The sequence below is a fragment of the Aethalodelphis obliquidens genome, unplaced genomic scaffold (genome assembly GCF_003676395.1).
Source record: "Aethalodelphis obliquidens isolate GAN/ISIS:26980383/991018 unplaced genomic scaffold, ASM367639v1 scaffold27, whole genome shotgun sequence".
Taxonomy (NCBI): Eukaryota; Metazoa; Chordata; class Mammalia; order Artiodactyla; family Delphinidae; genus Aethalodelphis; species Aethalodelphis obliquidens.
The window spans coordinates 7,594,535-7,613,864 of record NW_020837971.1 but is presented as its reverse complement, the minus strand read 5'-3'; the positions used below and the strand labels follow the sequence as shown (position 1 = coordinate 7,613,864).

At 39.6% G+C, this 19,330-nt stretch overlaps 1 protein-coding gene across 3 annotated transcripts in view; it reads left to right on the top strand.

The window, feature by feature from the left end:
* Nucleotides 1–12,601, top strand: part of PUS7 (pseudouridine synthase 7) — a 105,962-nt gene extending 93,361 nt beyond the window's left edge. For 2 of the 3 annotated variants that reach the window (XM_027123876.1, XM_027123877.1), the window contains exons 10-16: nt 3,668–3,729; nt 4,587–4,747; nt 5,736–5,862; nt 7,268–7,369; nt 9,694–9,823; nt 10,754–10,845; nt 11,475–12,601. In XM_027123876.1, coding sequence (XP_026979677.1) covers nt 3,668–3,729; nt 4,587–4,747; nt 5,736–5,862; nt 7,268–7,369; nt 9,694–9,823; nt 10,754–10,845; nt 11,475–11,611 — 811 coding nt within the window. In that variant the 3' untranslated portion in view covers nt 11,612–12,601. The remainder of the gene's footprint in view (nt 1–3,667; nt 3,730–4,586; nt 4,748–5,735; nt 5,863–7,267; nt 7,370–9,693; nt 9,824–10,753; nt 10,846–11,474) is intronic. The other variant, XR_003436548.1, reaches the window with a different exon arrangement.
* Nucleotides 12,602–19,330: the final 6,729 nt, after the last annotated feature.

Sequence of the window (19,330 nt, the reverse complement as noted above, 5' to 3'; positions counted from 1 at the left end):
GTTTCAGAGTAGCCCACTGTTACCACCACAGGACCACCTAAAGAAAAAAACCCTCAGTTTATAGTTTAAAGGTGGAAGAATGACTTGAATCCAAAATATTTAAAGAACTGTTAGTACTCAAAAACAAAAAGACAGTTAACCTAAAAATGGTCAAAAAATCTGAGTAGACATTTCTCCATAGAACATAGACTAATGGCCAATAAGTACATAAAAAGATGCTTGACATCACTAAGGAATCACTAATCACTGGGAAAAAGCAGTTCAAAACCACAATGAGATACTACTTCACACCCAGTACAATGGCTAAAATCAGAAAGACAGACAATAAATAAGTATGGGTGGGGGACTTCCTTGGTGGTGTAGTGGTTAAGAATCCACCTGCCAGGCTTCCTTGGTGGTGCAGTGGTTAGGAGTCCACCTGCCAATGCAGGGGACTTGGGTTCGAGCTCTGGTCTAAGAGGATCCCACATGCCACGGAGCAACTCAGCCCCTGCGCCACAACGACTGAGCCTGCGTACTGCAACTGCTGAAGCCCTCATGCCTAGAACCTGTGCTCTGCAACATGAGAGGCCACTGCAATGAGAGGCCCGCACACCGCAGCGAGGAGCAACTAGAGAGCCCGCGCACAGCAACCAACACCCAACGTGGCCAAAAATAAAAATAATAAAATAAATAAATAAATAAATAAAAAATAATCCACCTGCCAAAGCAGGGGACATGGGTTCAATCCCTGGTCCGGGAAGATCCCACATGCCGTGGAGCAACTAAGCCCCTGTGCCACAACTACTGAGCCTGTGCTCTACAGCCCGTGAGCCACAACTACTGAAGCCCGTGCCCCCTAGAGCCCACATGCCTCGACTACTGAGCCCGTGCACCGCAACTACTGAAGCCTGCGCACCTAGAGCCCATGCTCTGCGACAAGAGAAGCCACTGCAACGACGAGTAGACCTGGCTCGCCGCAACTAGAGAAAGGCCACGTGTAGCAACGAAGACCCAATGCAGCCAAAAAAGAAAAAAAAAAGTATTGTTGAGGATGTGGAGAACTTGGACCTCTCATGACCTGCTGGTGGGAATCTAAAATGGTACAGCCGTTTTGGGAAATAGTCTGGGTTTTCCCTACACGGTTAAATAATAGGGTTACCATATGACCTAGCTATTGTGTTCCTAGGAATATACTCAAGAGAATCGAATACATATGTCCAACATTAAAATTTACACTGATATTTATAGCAGCCAAAATTATGGAAACAACCCAGATGTCTATCAGCTGATAGATGGATAAACAAAATGTGGCATATTAATACAATGGAACATTATTCAGCAGTAAAAGGGAACGAAGGACTGATACATGCTATGACTTGAATGAACCTTTAAAACATGCTCAGTGAAAGAAGCTAGTCACAAACGGCAACATAGTGTATGATTCATTATGTATGAAATGTCCAGACTAGGCAAATCCATAGAATCAGAAAGTTGATGGGGCAGAGGTCACGGAGAATAAGTGGCTGCTGATGGGTTAGGGTTAGGATTTCTTTTCGGGGTGATGAAAATGTTCTAAAATTGATTGTGTAATGTTGCAAAATTCTGTAGTATACTAAAAGTCATTGAGTTGTGCACTTAAAGGATAAATTATGTGGTATGTGAGTTATACCTCAGTAAAACTGTTTTAAAAAAAGTGGAACAAATCCTAATATATATGGTCAGATGATTTTTGACAAGGGTGACAAGATCATTCAATTGGCGAAAGGACAACTTTTCAACGAGTAAGTGTTGGGGATACTGGCTATCCACCTGCAAGAAAAAGAAAATGAAGTTGGAACTTTACTTTTACACCATATTAAAAAACTTAGGGCTTCCCTGGTGGCGCAGTGGTTAAGAATCCTCCTGCCAATGCAGGGAACATGCGTTCGAGCCCTGGTCCGGGAAGATCCCACGCACTACGGAGCAACTAAGCCCGTGTGCCACAACTACTGAGTCTGCGCTCTAGAGCCCGCGTGCCACAACTACTGAAACCCGCCTGCCTAGAGCTCACGCTCCTCAGCAAGAGAGGCCACCGCAATGAGGAGCCCGCGCACCGCAACGAAGAGTAGCCCCCGCTCGCCGCAACTAGAGAAAACCCGCATGTAGCGATAAAGACCCAACGTAGCCAAAAATAATAAAAAAATAAAATAAATTTTTTAGAAAATTAAAAAAATAAAAAAAGAAGGTGGAAGAAGGAAAGATACTGTCAGAAAAATAGAAAACATTTTAATGTGTGGTGAGCCAGATAGGATGGCTTGTTATAAACCAAATATATCCATCTTTAATATGGCGATATATACTGAAACTTCACGTGTGTGGTAGTATCTTAAAAGTGTTAAAAAGTCCTGTAGTTGAGAAATTTTAATATATTACACCAGATATTGGCAGACTTTCTCTGTAAAGGTAAATATTTAGGCTTTGTGGGCCATGGAGTGTGTGTAGTAGCTACTCAGCACTGCTGTTACAGTGTGAAAGTAGCCAGAAATAGTACATAAATTAAGGATCATGGATGTTTTCCAATAAAACTATTTACAAAATCAAGTGGCCAGCCAGATTACAAAGGTTTTTGAGCACAGAAGCCTTTTTCCATGAAATCTGGCACACTAGTTCCTAGTCTTGAATTAATACTGTACTCCTTTTGGAAATGTTACTGAAGGCCTAGGCAGCTGAATAATGTGTCACTCAGGAGTATATTTAAAGACTGATAGAGCATGGCTTGTTCCAGGACTTCAAGGATGGCCAGCAGTGGGATATCTGTTAATCTAATTCATTGCATTAGTAGGTTAAATATCCATATGATCTCATCAGTAGATAAAACATCATTTTATATAATTTAATACATAGAAATATATAGATTAACTTAAACGTGAAAAATAAAAACACTAGTTAAGTAGAAAAACAGAAAAATTAATAGAAGGGATTTTTATTTTCTTATGGTAGGGAGGACCTTTCTCAGTATGACTCCAAGAGCAGAAATCTTAACTATAAAAAGTGTTCAGATATGATACATGAAATACAACCTCTGTGTGATAAAAGAGAGTATAATAAAAGTTAAGGAAAAAACTGCATACACTTAAAGATCAAGTAAGTCTTGAAAACTACTCTCTGAAGTGTTAACAGTGTTTATTTTTTAAAGGTTAGATATCAGGTAACCTTTCTTATGTACTGTTTAATTTTAAAGAAGCATGTATAACTTATAATCAGCAAATGTAAAGATACTTCCACTTTGGCAAGAATAATAGAGAAGGATAAATTGTATTTATTCTCTTTATCTAGACAAGAAAGTATTTAACATGGGAGACTTTTTTTGAGAAGTTTCAAGTTTTAGTATATAAAGACAACTTTGATTTATACAGATAATACCATGTATAACAGCTTAAAGCATGACTAGGTAGTATTTATACTATAACAGCTTTCTAAAACTGTGAAATGATATTAAATGTTATGAGTAAACATTATATTTTTAATTTTCTTCTCTTAAGTTCTTTTGACACTTACATTTGAAACTTATGTTGTATTAGTTTTTCTGCTTATTTTAAGTTTAATAAAATATATAAAGTTAATATGGTTTGTTACTCCACAGGCTTGCGCAAATAAAATTCATCTTAATGCAAAATTAAGTAAAATAAATGCTGTTTAATTTTAGAGCTATACTACAAAATTCCTGGGCTGAAGTCATGGATTTAATATTGAAACCCCGTTCTGGAGGTGAGAATAAAAATAATCTTAAGAAAAAAAAAAGAATATATGACTAGGTATTCGTAGAATTGCTTTGAATTGAAGTATAGGTACAAATTGGGATCATTATTTCAGAATTTTTAAAACTGTTTTTAAAGTAAAAAGTATAGTTTATGTCTTTTTTTACACAAGTTTTATGTATATATTTGAGATTTATATCTTATTTTCAGGTCTTTAGCTCATCTAATTTATTAATTCATAAATGAATACATTCATTTCCTTTTCTCCATGCCGTATTAAATCTCTGAACATATAGGAATCCAAACAGATTTCACTGGTGGTTATTTTTTAAAGCAAAATGTAATACAATATAAAAACTTGGCAAAAACACACTGAGGATTTTTAAGTTTGGAGAGTTCATTAAAAACTAATGTCATACTGTATGGAAAAGGATTTAAGTACCACTTTACAAATCAGCAAAATAATTATGCCCACTTTGGATAATTATTCATTTGCAAGTTAAAAGAGATAAGGTTATCTAATTTTATGGAAAGTAACCCATTAAATTTGACAATACAATAGAAAAAGAGAGGGAAGGAAGAAAGGACTACCAAGGTTTTGTCTGATGTTGAGTCAGCTTGATAATGAACAGTCATTGGCTTTAAGTCCTGGGGTGGTAGCATGTTGAAAGCCATCTAGTTCTGTAAACTTTCTGCCCTTCCCATCTTTTCACTTTCTGATGATTATTCTCAGGTGACCAAAAGCGCTTCAGAGTATCTCTCTTACAAATAGCACTTTCTAATTTTGTGTTCTCTGTGAAGTGTTTTAAGTTATAGAACTGTCTTTTGGATAAATTGTTTAATCACAGCTTTTTTCCCCCCCACCAGCTGAAAAGGGGTACTTGGTTAAATGCAGGGAGGAATGGGCGAAGACCAAAGACCCAGCCGCTGCCCTCCGAAAACTACCTGTCAAAAGGTGTGTGGAAGGGCAGCTTCTCCGAGGACTTTCAAAATACGGACTGAAGAATATAGTCTCTGCATTTGGCATAGTGAGTGCAATTTGTGAAGTCAGGCACTGACTCGAGGTGGCTCAATGCTTTGAACTTTTTATCTTTAAATATTTTACTAAATTTTGGAAGAACAGAAGGTAAATAAGGATCCTTTGGCGATCTCTGAGAGGGGTGTTGCCTGCGGGATCCTTGCTGAGACCCTGGGTGGTGATGGGGGAGGGTGGTGGGTGCAGGCAGTGGGGCAGTGGTTGTTAACATGCAAGGCACGAGGAAAGCATCTGTGTGGAAAATACCTACGAGGAAATTTAAAAAGTATCTTGGTATTTGAGAAATTCAGAACCCATCATAGAGTTCATTTCTTAGTCTCTGTAGCATCAGAGCTGTAACCTGCTTCAGTGAGAGGGTTGCGCAGTAAGTGATCTAAATGACTACATTTTAGTGTGGTTTCTCTGTGGTGATTCAAGACTGGGTAGCATCATGGTAAGTGTAGCCTATACTGGTGTTTGTGTACTATAGTACAGATAGACTAAAGTTTAACTCCTAACTGTAAGTCTTGATTACTCTCCCCCAGATGTACAAAAAAATCAGGACTCCTGCTGCAGGAAATTAGTCGTCAGTTCAGTCATACAGGCTTTCTCCTTCCATAGAATTAGAAAGCACTGTTAGCTCTATGATTGAGGTGTAAATTCCTCGAGTTTGAAGTCTGTATCTTTGATTTAGGGTATAAATTCCAAAGCACTTGCTTTCTTCACATGAACGTCTGAACTGTGGGTGCAAAACGGGAGCCGCTGCAGCTGCTGCTGATCATGAACACCCCCTAGTCTGAGGGCTTCCGTCTCTAAAATTGGTGGCTGTGTGTCAGTTACTGTTTCTATAGGCTGTTAGAAAAATGGGAGATTGAAGTTACGAGTTTCTTGGACTAGGGGCACCACTAAACAAGTGGGATGTCTTGGAAAGTACAGTACTTTTAATATTTGGAATGTATATATTTTTTTCTCTTGCCTGTTTTTTATTTTTCTCCCGTCAGATACCAAGAAACAATCGCTTAATGTATATTCATAGCTATCAGAGCTATGTGTGGAACAACATGGTGAGCAAGAGGATTGAAGAGTACGGACTGAACCCTGTCCCGGGGGACCTTGTTCTCAAAGGAGGTAAAAGGGCAGACACCATCCTTGCTCACCCAAACTTGGGTTCAGTTATTTGACACTAGTGCTTAACATCCAGCCTGGCTGCTGGTTAAGATAGCTGTCTGGTAAGCTTGAAAGGGAAAGACATTGTAAGCTCAGACTGACTGGTATGGATCTGTCATATGTAATGAAAAATAGGCATCTGATTCGAAAATATGCACCTGACTCTCTCCGGGCTTCCATTTCCTCAACTAGGATGAGATTTGAACTAAGTGTTGCCTAAGATCCCTTTGCAAACCCTGATCTGGGTCTAGCTGATACTTCTCTACACTTCTGGGTGCACTTCAGCCTCCCTGCTGTCGTTGGCCAGTCTTAAAGAGTTTCTTTAAGTCAACACAAGACTGGAGTGCACTTTACATGGGGCTGTGATATCGTAGACATTTAGTGCACACTCTGTGCCTGAAATGTTCATAAGACATGCAAACAGTCCCATCTGCTGTTGAGCCCTTACTGTGTGCTGGGCCTTCTGCTAAGTAAGCCCTTTACCTGCATCTTCTAGTTTAAAGCTCAGTATTACTGTGAAGCATTCTCTCTGTTCCTCACACGAGGTTCAGTCACTTACCCCAAGTTCCACAGCTGGTTAAAAAAAAAAGAGAAGGCTAGGACTTCCCTGGCGGGCCAGTGGTTAAGACTCCGCGCTTCCACTGCTGGGGACGTGGATTTGATCCCTGGTCGGGGAACTAAGATTCCACACGCCACTCAGTGTGGCCAAAAATAAATAAACATTAATTTTTTAAAAAAATTAAAAAGGGAGAGAGAAGTCTAGGAATCAAATCAAGTCTGTTTCCAAAGTCCGTTTCTTCCTGGCTACTTCCTGGAGACAGTCTGCTCATCTGCAGGTGTGCCCAGTAAATGCACTAAAGCTTTTCATTTGTATGGAAATTTTAATTAATCTTTTCCTGATTTAATTTTTCCTCACCCAATATTGATCACATCTGGTGTATTTTAATGTCCCCTGTGCCACCACATTTCATCCTCTAAATACAGACGGGGTTTTTTTCCCCCATTGTTTATGCTTTTAGCAAAATGCATTCATCTGTGATGACTTTCCAAATAGTATTTTGTAGTGTTGTCTGATGAGGAAAAAGAAGCTAAAAGCCAGGAGTCCTAAAACGTGAGGGTGCAGCTGAGAAATAGATTATTTTTAGTTTTCTACTTTTTCTGAATCCACGATATTTATTTTTCGGGTAGAATAGAAAAGACAGAAAGGTATATATTCCAAATTAATTTCTCTAAGCTTCATGGGGCAGTGAACCTGGGCACGCTTGCATTTCTGATTGCTTAGATGTGTAATTTTAGAAGGTTGGGCTTGTGGAAATACTGCCTGTTTTCTTAATTCTTCTTAATTTATCCATTGGTATATTTTCAGCTGCAGTTACCTGTATTGAGGAAGACGATGTTAATAATTACTCCATCCATGATGTGGTAATGCCCTTGCCTGGTTTTGATGTTATCTACCCCCAGCATAAAAGTAAGTTCCCTCCGGGGAAGATAGTTAAAGTCGGACATAATTAAGCCACTGGCAGCCAAGAGTCGAGAGAGGGGAAAAAAAATCCGTATTTTAAATATGATTTTAGAACCTTAATTTCCATCCGACTTGAAAAAAAATGTTTAGATTTCAAACATACATAAGCCGTGTTTGCTTATAAAAGTCTCCCTGAAATAGATGCATTCAGATGGATGATTTAAATTAAGAAACCAGGTGGTGGAGGTGGTGGTGATGGTGATAGTGTTGGTATCCTTATTGTTGTGGCTGTTATTATTGGCACTGTTATTTAAAATTTCTGAAATTCACTAATTCTTACTAAGGATGGAAGGGTTTGGAAAGAGTCATTGAGAAAGAGAATGGATAATTATACTTTAACGTTGCTTTTTTTAACCTTTTTTTTTTTTTTTAAACCGTGTTAAGTAATACCTGTTCATTGTGTTTCAAGAGTCAGTGGGCTCAGAAGTTTACAAACTGGAATCTTAGTATTCCCTACCCTTATTTCCCATTCCCCAGAGGCTGATAAGAATTACTTCTGTACCTTCATGGATGCCATTTTGACAGGGGAATTGGAACTTTTACTGTTGAAGGATTCAGAAATTGTAAAAAAGAAAACAGCCCTGAGCATGGGACTACCCTGGTGGAACTGACCCTGGAAGTTTACTCCTCACCAGGGCTGGTCTGTCGGAGGTGTTTTCCTGTTAAAACATCTTTTCTCTCAAGAGCCCAGAATTAGTTTACTTATCAACGTTATATTCCTTGAAATTACAGAATGATTAGGATTAACACCCTTCTTTGATAAGGCAAATACTTATAAAAGAGTTGAGTGGTAGTCTGCCATTTACATGTTGACTAATCAGACTGCTGTGTGAGGTTGGCCTCCTGGAGGGAAAAGGATTAGACAAGAGCAGGGAGAATGAATAAGGGCGGTAGACAAGGGTGGGGTGGCCTGCCTGTGCTGCGTGGATGGCACAGGTGGTGCAGCGAGGAACCGGAGACCAGTACCAGGAGGTAGAGAAGGAAGGCACTGAGATGCTTGGAGCCACACTTGCCCTCTTTCCAGGAGAGAAAAAGAAAGTATTCTTTTCTTCTTTCTGGTACCTCTCAAGGTCAGAAACTTTGGGCTAGTTAGTATCAGTTAAAACATACATTCAGCTTAGCCTTTGACAGAGCCGATTGTGGAGACCTCGTGGCCAAGACAGGGGCTCACAGACTGGCTGGGTGGTGGTTCAGGCATGTGGATTCATGACGTAGGCACACTTGGTGTCAGCAGTGCTCAGTTAGGGATCCCTGCTGTCCTCACAAGTGGGTCGTGAAGGAGTCTTTCCTTGACCCTGGTCTAACCAACGTTTTTTACGAATGACGTGAGTAAAGAAATCTGCTTATCATATTTGCAAGTAGTATAATCCAAAATAGTTAATATTAATTATATGGAAAATAAGTATTTAAAAAGAACTGCAGAGGGCATTTAATAGGGTTAAATGTAAATTCTCATGTTTACGTTCAAAGATCAAGTGTACAGATGGAAAAGGCCAGTTTGGTGGTAGTCTACATGAAAAGTATCCGGTGTTACTATTAACGTAAGCCTGTTACCCAAGGCAGATGCGGGGTCAGTGGGGAGTACAGAAATATCAAAGGAGGGACGGTTGGAGGAACTTGTTGGTCTAGAGGAGATCATGGCTTAAAGGCCCAGTACTTACGAACACATGTGGAAGAAAGCAATTAATCTGTGTTCCAAAGCAGTTGACAGGAGTCACACGAAGACATATTTCAGCATGGCACAGAAAAAATTTTCCAATAATTGCGTGCCTCACAAAGTGGTAGCTCCCCGTAAATGGCAACGTGAAAGCAAAGGCTGGATGACTGTCTCTCTCTGGTGTTGTAAAAAAGTTTCTACATCAGGTGCGAGGGTGAGCCAGGTGGTGTTCCCCGGTCTCTTATTTTTATACATTTATTTATAACTACCTTCTTCCGGAAGGAGTTAGAGGCTCTGTATATGGTCTCTTCCAACTCTGAGTACATATACATTGTAGTTGAGTAACTTCTGATGAAATGGCCTTTTGTAGCCATCTTGGGACCCTTAGCCCCAGATACTGTGCCTGGTTGCAAAAATAACCTACAAGTCGACCAAACCTAAACGGGAGACACCTAGTACTAGTTAGTAAGTCAGTACGTTTTAATTCCAGAGAACAGATTGGATTGTTAAATTGAGATGATTAATTTTGTTAAGGTGACAATTTATGTTACTGTCTATAGTTCAAGGTAGCTTGCTGACATGCTGCATTCCAACTGATTTTGTTTTATATTAGTTAGTGAAGCCTACAGGGAAATGCTCACAGCGGACAATCTTGATATTGACAACATGAGACACAAAATTAGAGATTATTCCTTATCAGGGGCCTACCGAAAGATCATTATTCGTCCGCAGAATGTCAGCTGGTGAGTAATAGTCTGGAATGAAATAGAACTGAACTACTAGATTTTAACCTTTTTCATTATATAAATATTTTTCATTGCTTACAGCCTGGCATAAAAGTGTTATTGCTGTTATTGAATACTATTCTCATTACTGCTACTACCTGGTATTTTTCAAATTATCAGGAGATAAATGAATTCAAATATATAGTGAAAGTGGCTAAGTTTACATCTTACTGACATTGCTAAATTATTGAAGAGATGTGCAGAGAATGAACTTTTTCCCTATTCCTAAAAAACTGAGATTTTCAAGTTACCTTACTCAGAATTAGCTCTGAGTTCCACACTGATATGGTTGTTTCATTATCATGTTTCTAGAGAGAAAAAGATACTTGTATTACCCATTTTAAAATACTTTAAATACCTAGTATTATGTAAAGCTTTATTTGATAATTTAAACAATTAAACCCTGGACTAGTTGCCCACTGTCAGGAAGTTCTCTTCCTTCTCTCCATCTCTTCTCCCTTTTCCTTTTCCCTCCTCTTCTCTGGATTGTGGGAAGAGGCTGACAGAGTTGGCCTCCATCTTGCCAGAGAGCAGTTTCTCACAGCAACATGGTGGTGTTAGTGGTGATAACCGCCCTGGAGAAAGTACAGATGCTGTGATTAATTCAGTTGCATCTCTGCCAAGTGAAGTTTACTACTTACCAACTACATACAAAAGGAATTTCCATCCTAGGGAAACATTTTTTATTTTTACCATAGGCTGGCATCATCTGTCACCTTGCTATATAGTATTTCTCTATAAAATATGGCCGTATTCTGTTATTGAATACTCCCACCTAGAATTATTTACACTAGGCCTGTGTGTTTTCCTTGCTGAACAAATGGTGATGAGTAACTTAGTGCCTGTTATGGAAATTCACATTCACACTTTTCTTTATGTGTTTCAAAGGGAAGTCGTTGCATATGATGATCCTAAAATTCCACTCTTCAACACAGATGTGGACAACCTAGAAGGGAAACCACCACCAGTGTTTGCTTCTGGTAAGTTTACTCAGCCATCAGTTCTGTGTCAACTTTGAAATGTTTTCTCATACAAAAACATATTTAAAAAAAAAATCTTATAATCACCACCATCTCGCAACCCATTCTATGATTTCTATTTTGTGTTTGTCATCTTAGTTTTATGATTACAGTTGGAGGTCAGTGATTAAAAGAGTATTTCCCACTGAAAATGAATGAACATTATAGAAGGTTGTGATATTAGGTGATTGAATATCCTCCCCACTCCCATAGAGAGTTAACAAAGTTAAGTGAAAACCCAGCAAGAGAGTCTAAAAATGCCTTTTCATTGTCAAATTCTTGTTGCCATTCCTTTGTCTGTTTTCACCCTGTACTGTAAATTTTTTTTTTTTTTTCATTTTACGTGTGTTTCTCTCCTATGCTCTTCTGTCACCTACCCTTTCTATGAAGGTTCCAGGTAGAATTACTATAGGGATTCAGCTGGATCCTTCACTCACAGACCTCTTACTTCCATGCCTCATTTTCTGAGGCCCCATGGGAAGTAGGCTGAAGAAAGGAGCACAGTTCTTTTATCTGTATAGAGATTATGTGACTCGCCCCAGTCTGTCTGCAGCTGCCTTACTTTCTGACTGTTCTTTCTTGCCTGGCAGAAGGCAAATACAGAGCTCTGAAGATGGATTTTTCTCTCCCTCCTTCTACCTACGCGACCATGGCCATTCGCGAAGTGCTAAAAATGGATACCAGCATCAAGAACCAGACCCAGCTGAATACCACCTGGCTCCGCTGAGGCCTTTGTCTCCAGATTAGAAAATGCAGACACGTTTGCTGGCTTCCTGTTCATTTTCCTCTTAGTACAGACCCCTATGTGGATTTTGGATCTTTGTACTAAAAAAGCTGTTTGTATTTTTCCAAGTTTTTATTAGCTTAATTTGCAGTATTTGTACATACATACAAATTTTGAGGATCCTGATTCTAGCTCAGAGAATATCAGTTGGTTAGAATATATTTCAGGTGCTTAAATCATAGTAAAACGTCAGCTTTACTGGCTTTATAATCATTTAAAGGAATTTGGTTTAAAGTAGCAGTGTTAGGTTTTGCTACATTCTTCGAAGGACAACAGTAATTTTTTTTTTTTTTTGACAACAGTGATTTTTAACGCATCCATGAATGGAGTACATAGCAGTGGATTTTAAGAGAAAGCAAAACAAATCTTGGCTATGGATAAATAATTAGAGTGAGCCTTCCCCCTAGAACCTGTGAATATAAATAACAGTACTCATGTTTGTTTAAATGGTGATAAAACATCCACAAGTTTAAAAACACCAAGTGATTGTCATTATCCAGCTCATGAACCAGGTTCAGGTAAGTGTTTATAGACTTCAGTTGCAATAGCTTTTGCATTTATTATTATCATTGGCTTGCAGGAGAGTTGCATCAATAGGGCTTTTTGTTTCTTGATGTAAACATGTGCACCTCTTTTTGTTAGTTAAGGTCTAATTTTTATTCTAGGTGCCTTTTATGTTCAGAACTCCTTCCACTGGACTGATTGATATCTGCCCGAAAATAAATGATAGAGAAGAAAGCTTTTGAAAACTTACAAGGGCTCCTCCTATCAACAGCATTATCCTTTGTTATTCACGGCTTAGGTATTTCCAGTTCTGGCCATGCATAAAACTTTGCTCTGGTGTGAAAGCATAAATATGCCTTCCCAAAGGTGTGTGACGTAATTGTACCATCATTTCTAGAACGAAATATAATAAATATTTTAAAACACTCAGTTCTACTGGTTATGTTAATAAATGAAATAAATACTTAAACTGAATGCAAATGAGAATGTTGGCCCTGCTGAAGGTGAGAAACTAAGTGAATGAGAGATCCTCAGAAAAGGTGTGTCGTGACTGGACGTGAGATAATATGATGGCGTGTCCAATTGTATGACTGATTGACCATGTTAGACTGGCATCAAGGTTATTCTTACAGTAGCACCACTCACTTGCCTTCCAGCGTGCTTTCTGGATGGAAAAGAACGGGATAGAGAAAAGCCACCCTACTCTACCACGGGAATGTGGATGACATTCGTCCTGTATCTGGCAGTGGAAACAAGGTGGAAAATTGTATTTTAGCCCTGGTATTTTAATGATGTCTGTCACATTGCAGAGGTTAAAAAAAGATTAGAACCCTCTTGGTAAATTACCCTTTCAGCTGGCTAATTTCTAAAGAATCTTTTGCCCCACCGGGGCCAAATGTATTAAATGTATGATTTGTCTATTTGTACTTTCCAGTGCTAGCAAGTTATTCTTCACCAGACTGATTAGTGAGAAAGTATTTATTGAGGGAACCTAACTCTTCATGTTGCAAGTGTATTCCGTACTTCTGCATTTATAAATTTATATTACAAAAAAAAAAAAAGTGAGGCTAAACTTATGTTTTCTTCATTTTTGAAGTATTGTTACTTGTGGCTCTTTGTGACGAGTTAATTTTCCTGGCTGCATTAACTGACTACCAGTTTGTGCATGTCTCCTCTTAAACAGCAGTGGAGGATCATGATTCAAGGCAGACTCTTAGAGCCATTTTGAGACTTGGGGAGATATCTAATGCTAGGGACTTAGTCAACTGGGAATAAATCATTGCCGTAGCATCTTGTTGTTAACAAAGTGGAGGTGTGCGGGGTGGGGGGGGGGGGAAGGATTCCCGTGAGGCAAGTTTACGAAGCCTGACGGCAGCCGCATCCTCAACATAAAAGTATCTTTGAAAAAAGAAATCTTTGTTTCCTAAATTTTTGCCAGACAAATAATAAAGGATGAGTGTTTTTTATTATAATATAAAACCAGTGCTATCTACTGATGGAAAAGTAAGCTAAATAACCACCAGCTGACCATCAACTGTTTTTGTTCATGGTTTCATGTAGTAGATTATAACTAGACTGCCATTATACTAATTAAAAAGATACCTGGTTGATTCCCGAATCTTCATGGTTACATGTTGTAGATAACAACTAGACTTCTATGATACTAATAAAAATTTTTTTTTCCTGGTTGATTCCTGAATCAACCAAAAAATTGGTAGCAGCTGCAACAGCACATCAGTACTTAAAACTCCACCAGTTGTTCCAGGCTGTACAAATTAGCACAAACCGGTATGTATTTGCACTAAAGTGCATTTTGTGGCCAATTTTGCACTAAAAAATCAGGGTGTGGGTATGGGTGTATAATTCAAAATAGAATATATATAAATGTTATACTACTTATCTGTGCTAATGCGTGTACATGTGGTATTTTGAAACATAAAAACAGTCTAGGAGAATGAACTGTGTGGGTAGCATGGGTGAAGAAGTGAGAACACAGCAGAAGAACCTCAAAGCCGTGGATGGCCAGGTTCTGCCCTTCATGAATTGAAGAGTGTGCCTGCATAACAAAGGGTAATTTAAAAGTTTTTCTTTGTTCAATGAAATCTGCTTTCTTACTTTATGGGGCTACATTTCTATAGGATAAAACTTCTGTTTTGGATCACAAACTCCTTGGAAAATCTAAGGAAAAAGTGTGGACATGGTCTTCAGGGGAAGGAAAGGGGTAAAGCATGTATATACACATACGTACACCTATACATACACATATGTGCTAACTTTTTATACAGTGTAGTATTCAGCTAAGACCCCCTACTCTGGGTCAGTGCTTTCCAGACGTTAAAGTGCATAGGAATCACCTGGAGATGCTGTTACTGCAGGATGTATTTCAGGAAGTTCAGATGGAGTCAGAAATACCTTGTGTTTCTAACAAACTCCCAGAGGTACTTGTGCTGCTGGTCTGCACACCACACTTGGGGGAGCAAGGCTCTAGACCTTTGCCGGCCAGTACAGCAGCCCTAGCCATGCATGTTAATTTAAGTTTAAGTTAACTAAAATGAAGTTGAGCTTCCCAGTCACACTAGCCGCAGTTCAACAGCCCCATAGCCATCTGTGTGGTTAGTGGCTGCTGTATTGGACAGCACTGCTCTGGATAACAAATCCGTCACCAGAAATATTCCAGTACACAGGAGGTGTGACATCCAGCGATGCTAATGATTAAAGTCAAATGCTCGGGTAACACGCATTCCACAGGTGCAGGTGGGGTTACGTTGCGATTAGATCCAGGGCTCACACTGATGGCTTAAGAGTTCCCGCTTGAAGTAGATCACCCTAGGGGTCTTCCTTAAACTCAGTTCAATGCTTCTCATGTTCTGGTTTCCTCCTGGATCACCTGTGATCCTTTTTTCTGCCCTTGCTTTCATCTAGATACCTTGTCCAAAGGTTCAATCAAACCATACTTAAAGCTCTGAGGCCTTTTTGCTCCACAGGGGGAAATTATCCAGAACTGCTGGATAATTACAATTATCCTTAACTGATGTCATTTAAAACTTTCCTTCTTGGCTGGCACATGCTGTAGCTTCTTATGAAAGCCACAGCTGCAGAAGGCAAGCATGGTTGGAGGGTCCGTATGATTGTGTTGTCTCACAGGAGTACGGTGATGACTTTCTGTTACAGCTTTTCCACCCATACTAAAGACTCCTGCAAAGTGACCGGTATATAAAAGAGATGGCGACAGGGAACCATAATAGAAGTCATTCAGAGCCCTGTCTTCTGATGCATACTTACCTTCCCCTCAAAAGCTCTAAATGTTTTTCTAGAGCAACTCTTTCCAATAGAAATATCATGTGAGCTGCGTATGTAATTTGAAATGTTCTAGTCCTGGTGATTGAGTCTGTTTAAAAAGAGACAGGTGGGATTAACAGTATGTATTTTATTTAAACCAATATATCTAAAAGATCATTTCAACATGTAATATGCAAAGCTAAATATTTTTCAGTCTCCTTTTTGTAGTAAGTCTTTAAAATACAGTGTGTATTTTACACTTACAACACATCTCAGTTTGGACTAGCCACATTTCCAGTGTTCAGTAGCCACATGTGGCCAGTGGCTACTGTGTTGGACAGTAAGGTTTTTGTTTTTTTTTTTCCGGTACGCGGGCCTCTCGCTGTTGTGCTCCATTGTGGAGCACAAGCTCCAGACGCGCAGGCTCAGCGGCCATGGCTCACGGGCCCACCCGCTCCACGGCATGTGGGATCCTCCCAGACCAGGGCACGAACCCGCGTCCCCTGCATCGGCAGGCGGACTCTCAACCACTGCGCCACCAGGGGAGCCCGACCGTAAGGTTTTGAAAGAGCACTTCTTTATTGCATGTCATTGGTATAATGGTAAATATGCCTTCAGTATTAAGGTTTAATTTGTCATACTGTGAATATGTAAGTTGGGAGTAAGGCTAGTTAAATGTGATTTTGAAATGCTTAATTGATTATTATGTTTTACGGTTATTGGGACTAAATGTTTTTACTATGGGAGCACATAGCAAACATGGCTGTTAATAGATGGGAAATATTTCAGGATGCTGAAATTTTCCTTAAGCTGTTCCGATGACGCTCTGCAATTTTCTCTCCTCTAAATAATGCAGAGCTGATCTTTAGTGCAGCTTCTGTTTAGATTTTAGATTCCAAATTCATGGAATATAAATTGAGGTTTTAGGGATGATAGTGAGGATTTTGTGACCGGTTAGCACCCAAAGCTGGGAACCCAAGTTGTTTGTGCAGGCGGGGTAAGGCGATTGAAGCAGGGCTGAAGTTTCTGCCTTGTTTTTTTTATTAATAGCTTTGTTGAGATAAATTTCATATGTTGTACAATTCACTTATTTAAAGAATGTAATTCAGAGGTTTTTTAGTGTATTCAGAGCTGTGCAACCATCACCACAATCAATTCTACACCACCTTTATCACCCCAAAAAAGAAACCCCTTACCCATCAGCAGTCACTTTCCATGCCCAGCCCCTGGCAAAAACTACTTTCAGTCTCTATAGATTTGTCTCTTCTGATCGTTCGTATAAATGCAGTTATACAAGATGTGGTCTTTTGTGACTTCTTTCACTTAGCATAATGTTTTCAAGTTTCATCCATGGTGTAGTAGGTGTCAGTGCTTCATTCCTTTCTATTGCCACATAATATTCCATGTATGAATATACCACATTTTGTTTATCCATTCGTCCATTTGACGGATGTTTGGGTTGTTTCCACCTTTTGGCTGTCGTGAATAATGCTCCTAGAAACAGTTTTGTTCAGGTTTCCGTGTGGATATGTGTTATTTCTTTGGGGCATATAACTAGGAGTGGAATTGCTGGGTCATAACTCTGTGTTTAATCTTCTGAGGAACTGCCAGAATGTTTTTCAAAGCATCTGCACCATTTTACATTCTTACCAGGAGTGTATGAAGGTTCCAGTTTCTCCACATCCTCACCAACACTTGATATCTGTCTGATTATAGCCACCCTAGTGGTTGTGAAGTTGTATCTCATTGTGGTTTTGACTTGCATTTCCCTAATGACTAATTATGTTGAACATCTTTTTGTGTGCTTATTGGTCTTTTTTCTATGTTTTTTGGAGAAATGTCTATTCAGATCCTTGGTCCATTTTAAAATTGAGTTATTCGTCTTTTTGTGGTTGAGTTTTAAGACCTCTTTTATATTTTCTAGATACATTATCAGATATACAATTGGCATATATTTTCTCCCAGTCCCTGTGTTTTATCACTTTCTTGGGGACTGGGTTTTAAAGGTTGCAGGAGATATTCTTTGTTGAGATTTTGTTTGTAAACTAGTCCACAGTAACCCCAAAATAGATTTTCATGACAGGGAGGGCTCGAGGTTAAGTGCAAGAATTCCTCAACCTTAACTCTCTGGAATGAAAGGCACTTAGGCACACCTGGGAGCACTTCTCTTTCAACTCTGATCAACTCCACTTGCAGCCTCTGAGATCTGTGTTGGCACAAATAGCATGTGGGTAAAAGCACCCCTGCTACTCTCTTTAGATGCCCCCAACCCACGGCTGCTCCTTATTGGCCACATTCATCCTGTTTCTACGTTTTTCTTCTGTTTACAAAAATAGTTTTCGCTGTGGAAGATCTGATGCCTGTTTTGACCAAGACAAAAGGTTTCACTCTTAAAAACCCTGGTCTCGAGGACTCAGTCGCTTCATTTGACAAGGAAGCCATCTTCCATTGACTCGACCCTTTGGAAAGATGATATTGTCTTAGTTGATCCTAATACCACTCTCTGTCTAATAATGTGGAGTTAAAGTCTGTTTCTTTCCTGAGCCACCCTGGCTACTTAGGGCTGGGCCCTTGTGCTTTAATTAGGAGGAAGTCATGATGTAGATAACTCCAAAAAGTGAAAATCCAAAATTAGATATAGTTTACTTTTAAAAAATAAATTTATTTATTTATTTATTTTTGAAACGGGCTTTCTCTGGTTGCGGCGAGTGGGGGCTGCTCTTCGTTGCAGTGCGCGGGCCTCTCATTGGGTGGCTTCTCTTGTTGCAGAGCACGGGCTCTAGGTGTGCGGGCTTCAGTAGTGGTGGCACGCAGGCTCAGTAGTTGTGGTGCAGGGGCTTAGTTGCTCTGCAGCATGTGGGATCTTCCCAGACCAGGGCTTGAACCGGTGTCCCCTGCATTGGCAGGCAGATTGTTAACCACTGCGCCAGGGAAGCCCTAGATTTAGTGTACTTTAAATACAGCACAGCTTATTGATATCTGTAATTCTGCAAAGAAAAAATATACATCATTCATTCCACCAATGTTTATTGCATTCCTGGTACAGGCATACCTCATTTTCCTGCACTTCACAGATACTGTGATTTTTACAAATTAAAGGTGTGTGGCAACCCTGGGTTGAGCAAGTCTATTGGCATCATTTTTCCTACAGCATCTGCTCGTTTCACGCCTCTGTCACATTTTGGTAATTCTTACAGTATTTCAAATTTTTTCATTGTTCGTTATGGTGATCTGTAACCTCTGATGTTACTCTTGCAATTGTTTTGGGGCACCACAAACCGCAACCGGGTAAGACGGTGAACATAATAAATGCTGTATGTATTCTGACTGTTCCACTGACCAGCTGTTCCCCAGTCTCTCTCCCTCTCCTCAGCCTCCCTATTCCCTGAGACACAACAAAATTGAAAATTGGCCAATTAATAACCCCGCATTGGCTTCTAAGTGTTCAAGTGAAAAGAAGAGTCATACGTCTCACTTTAAAATCAAAAGCTAGAAATGTTGCACCTAGTGAGGAAAGTATGTTGAAAGCCAAGGTGGGCTGAAAGCTATGCCTCTTGTGTCAAGAGGCGAGTTAGCCAAGTTGTGAACACAAAGGAAAAGTTCTCGAAGGAAATTAAAAGTGCTCCTCCAGTGAACACATGAATGATAAGAAAGCGAAACAGCCTTATTGCTGATATGGAGAAAGTTTTAGAGGTGCGGATGGAAGATCAGGCCAGCCGCAGCATTCCCTTAAGCCAGGTCTAATCCAGAGCAAGGTCCTAACTCTCTCCAATTCTTTGAAGGCTGTGAGAGGTGAGGAAGCTTCAGAAGAAAAACTTGAAGCTAGCAGAGGTTGGTTCATTAGGTTTAAGGAAAAAATCCATCTCCATAGCATAGAAG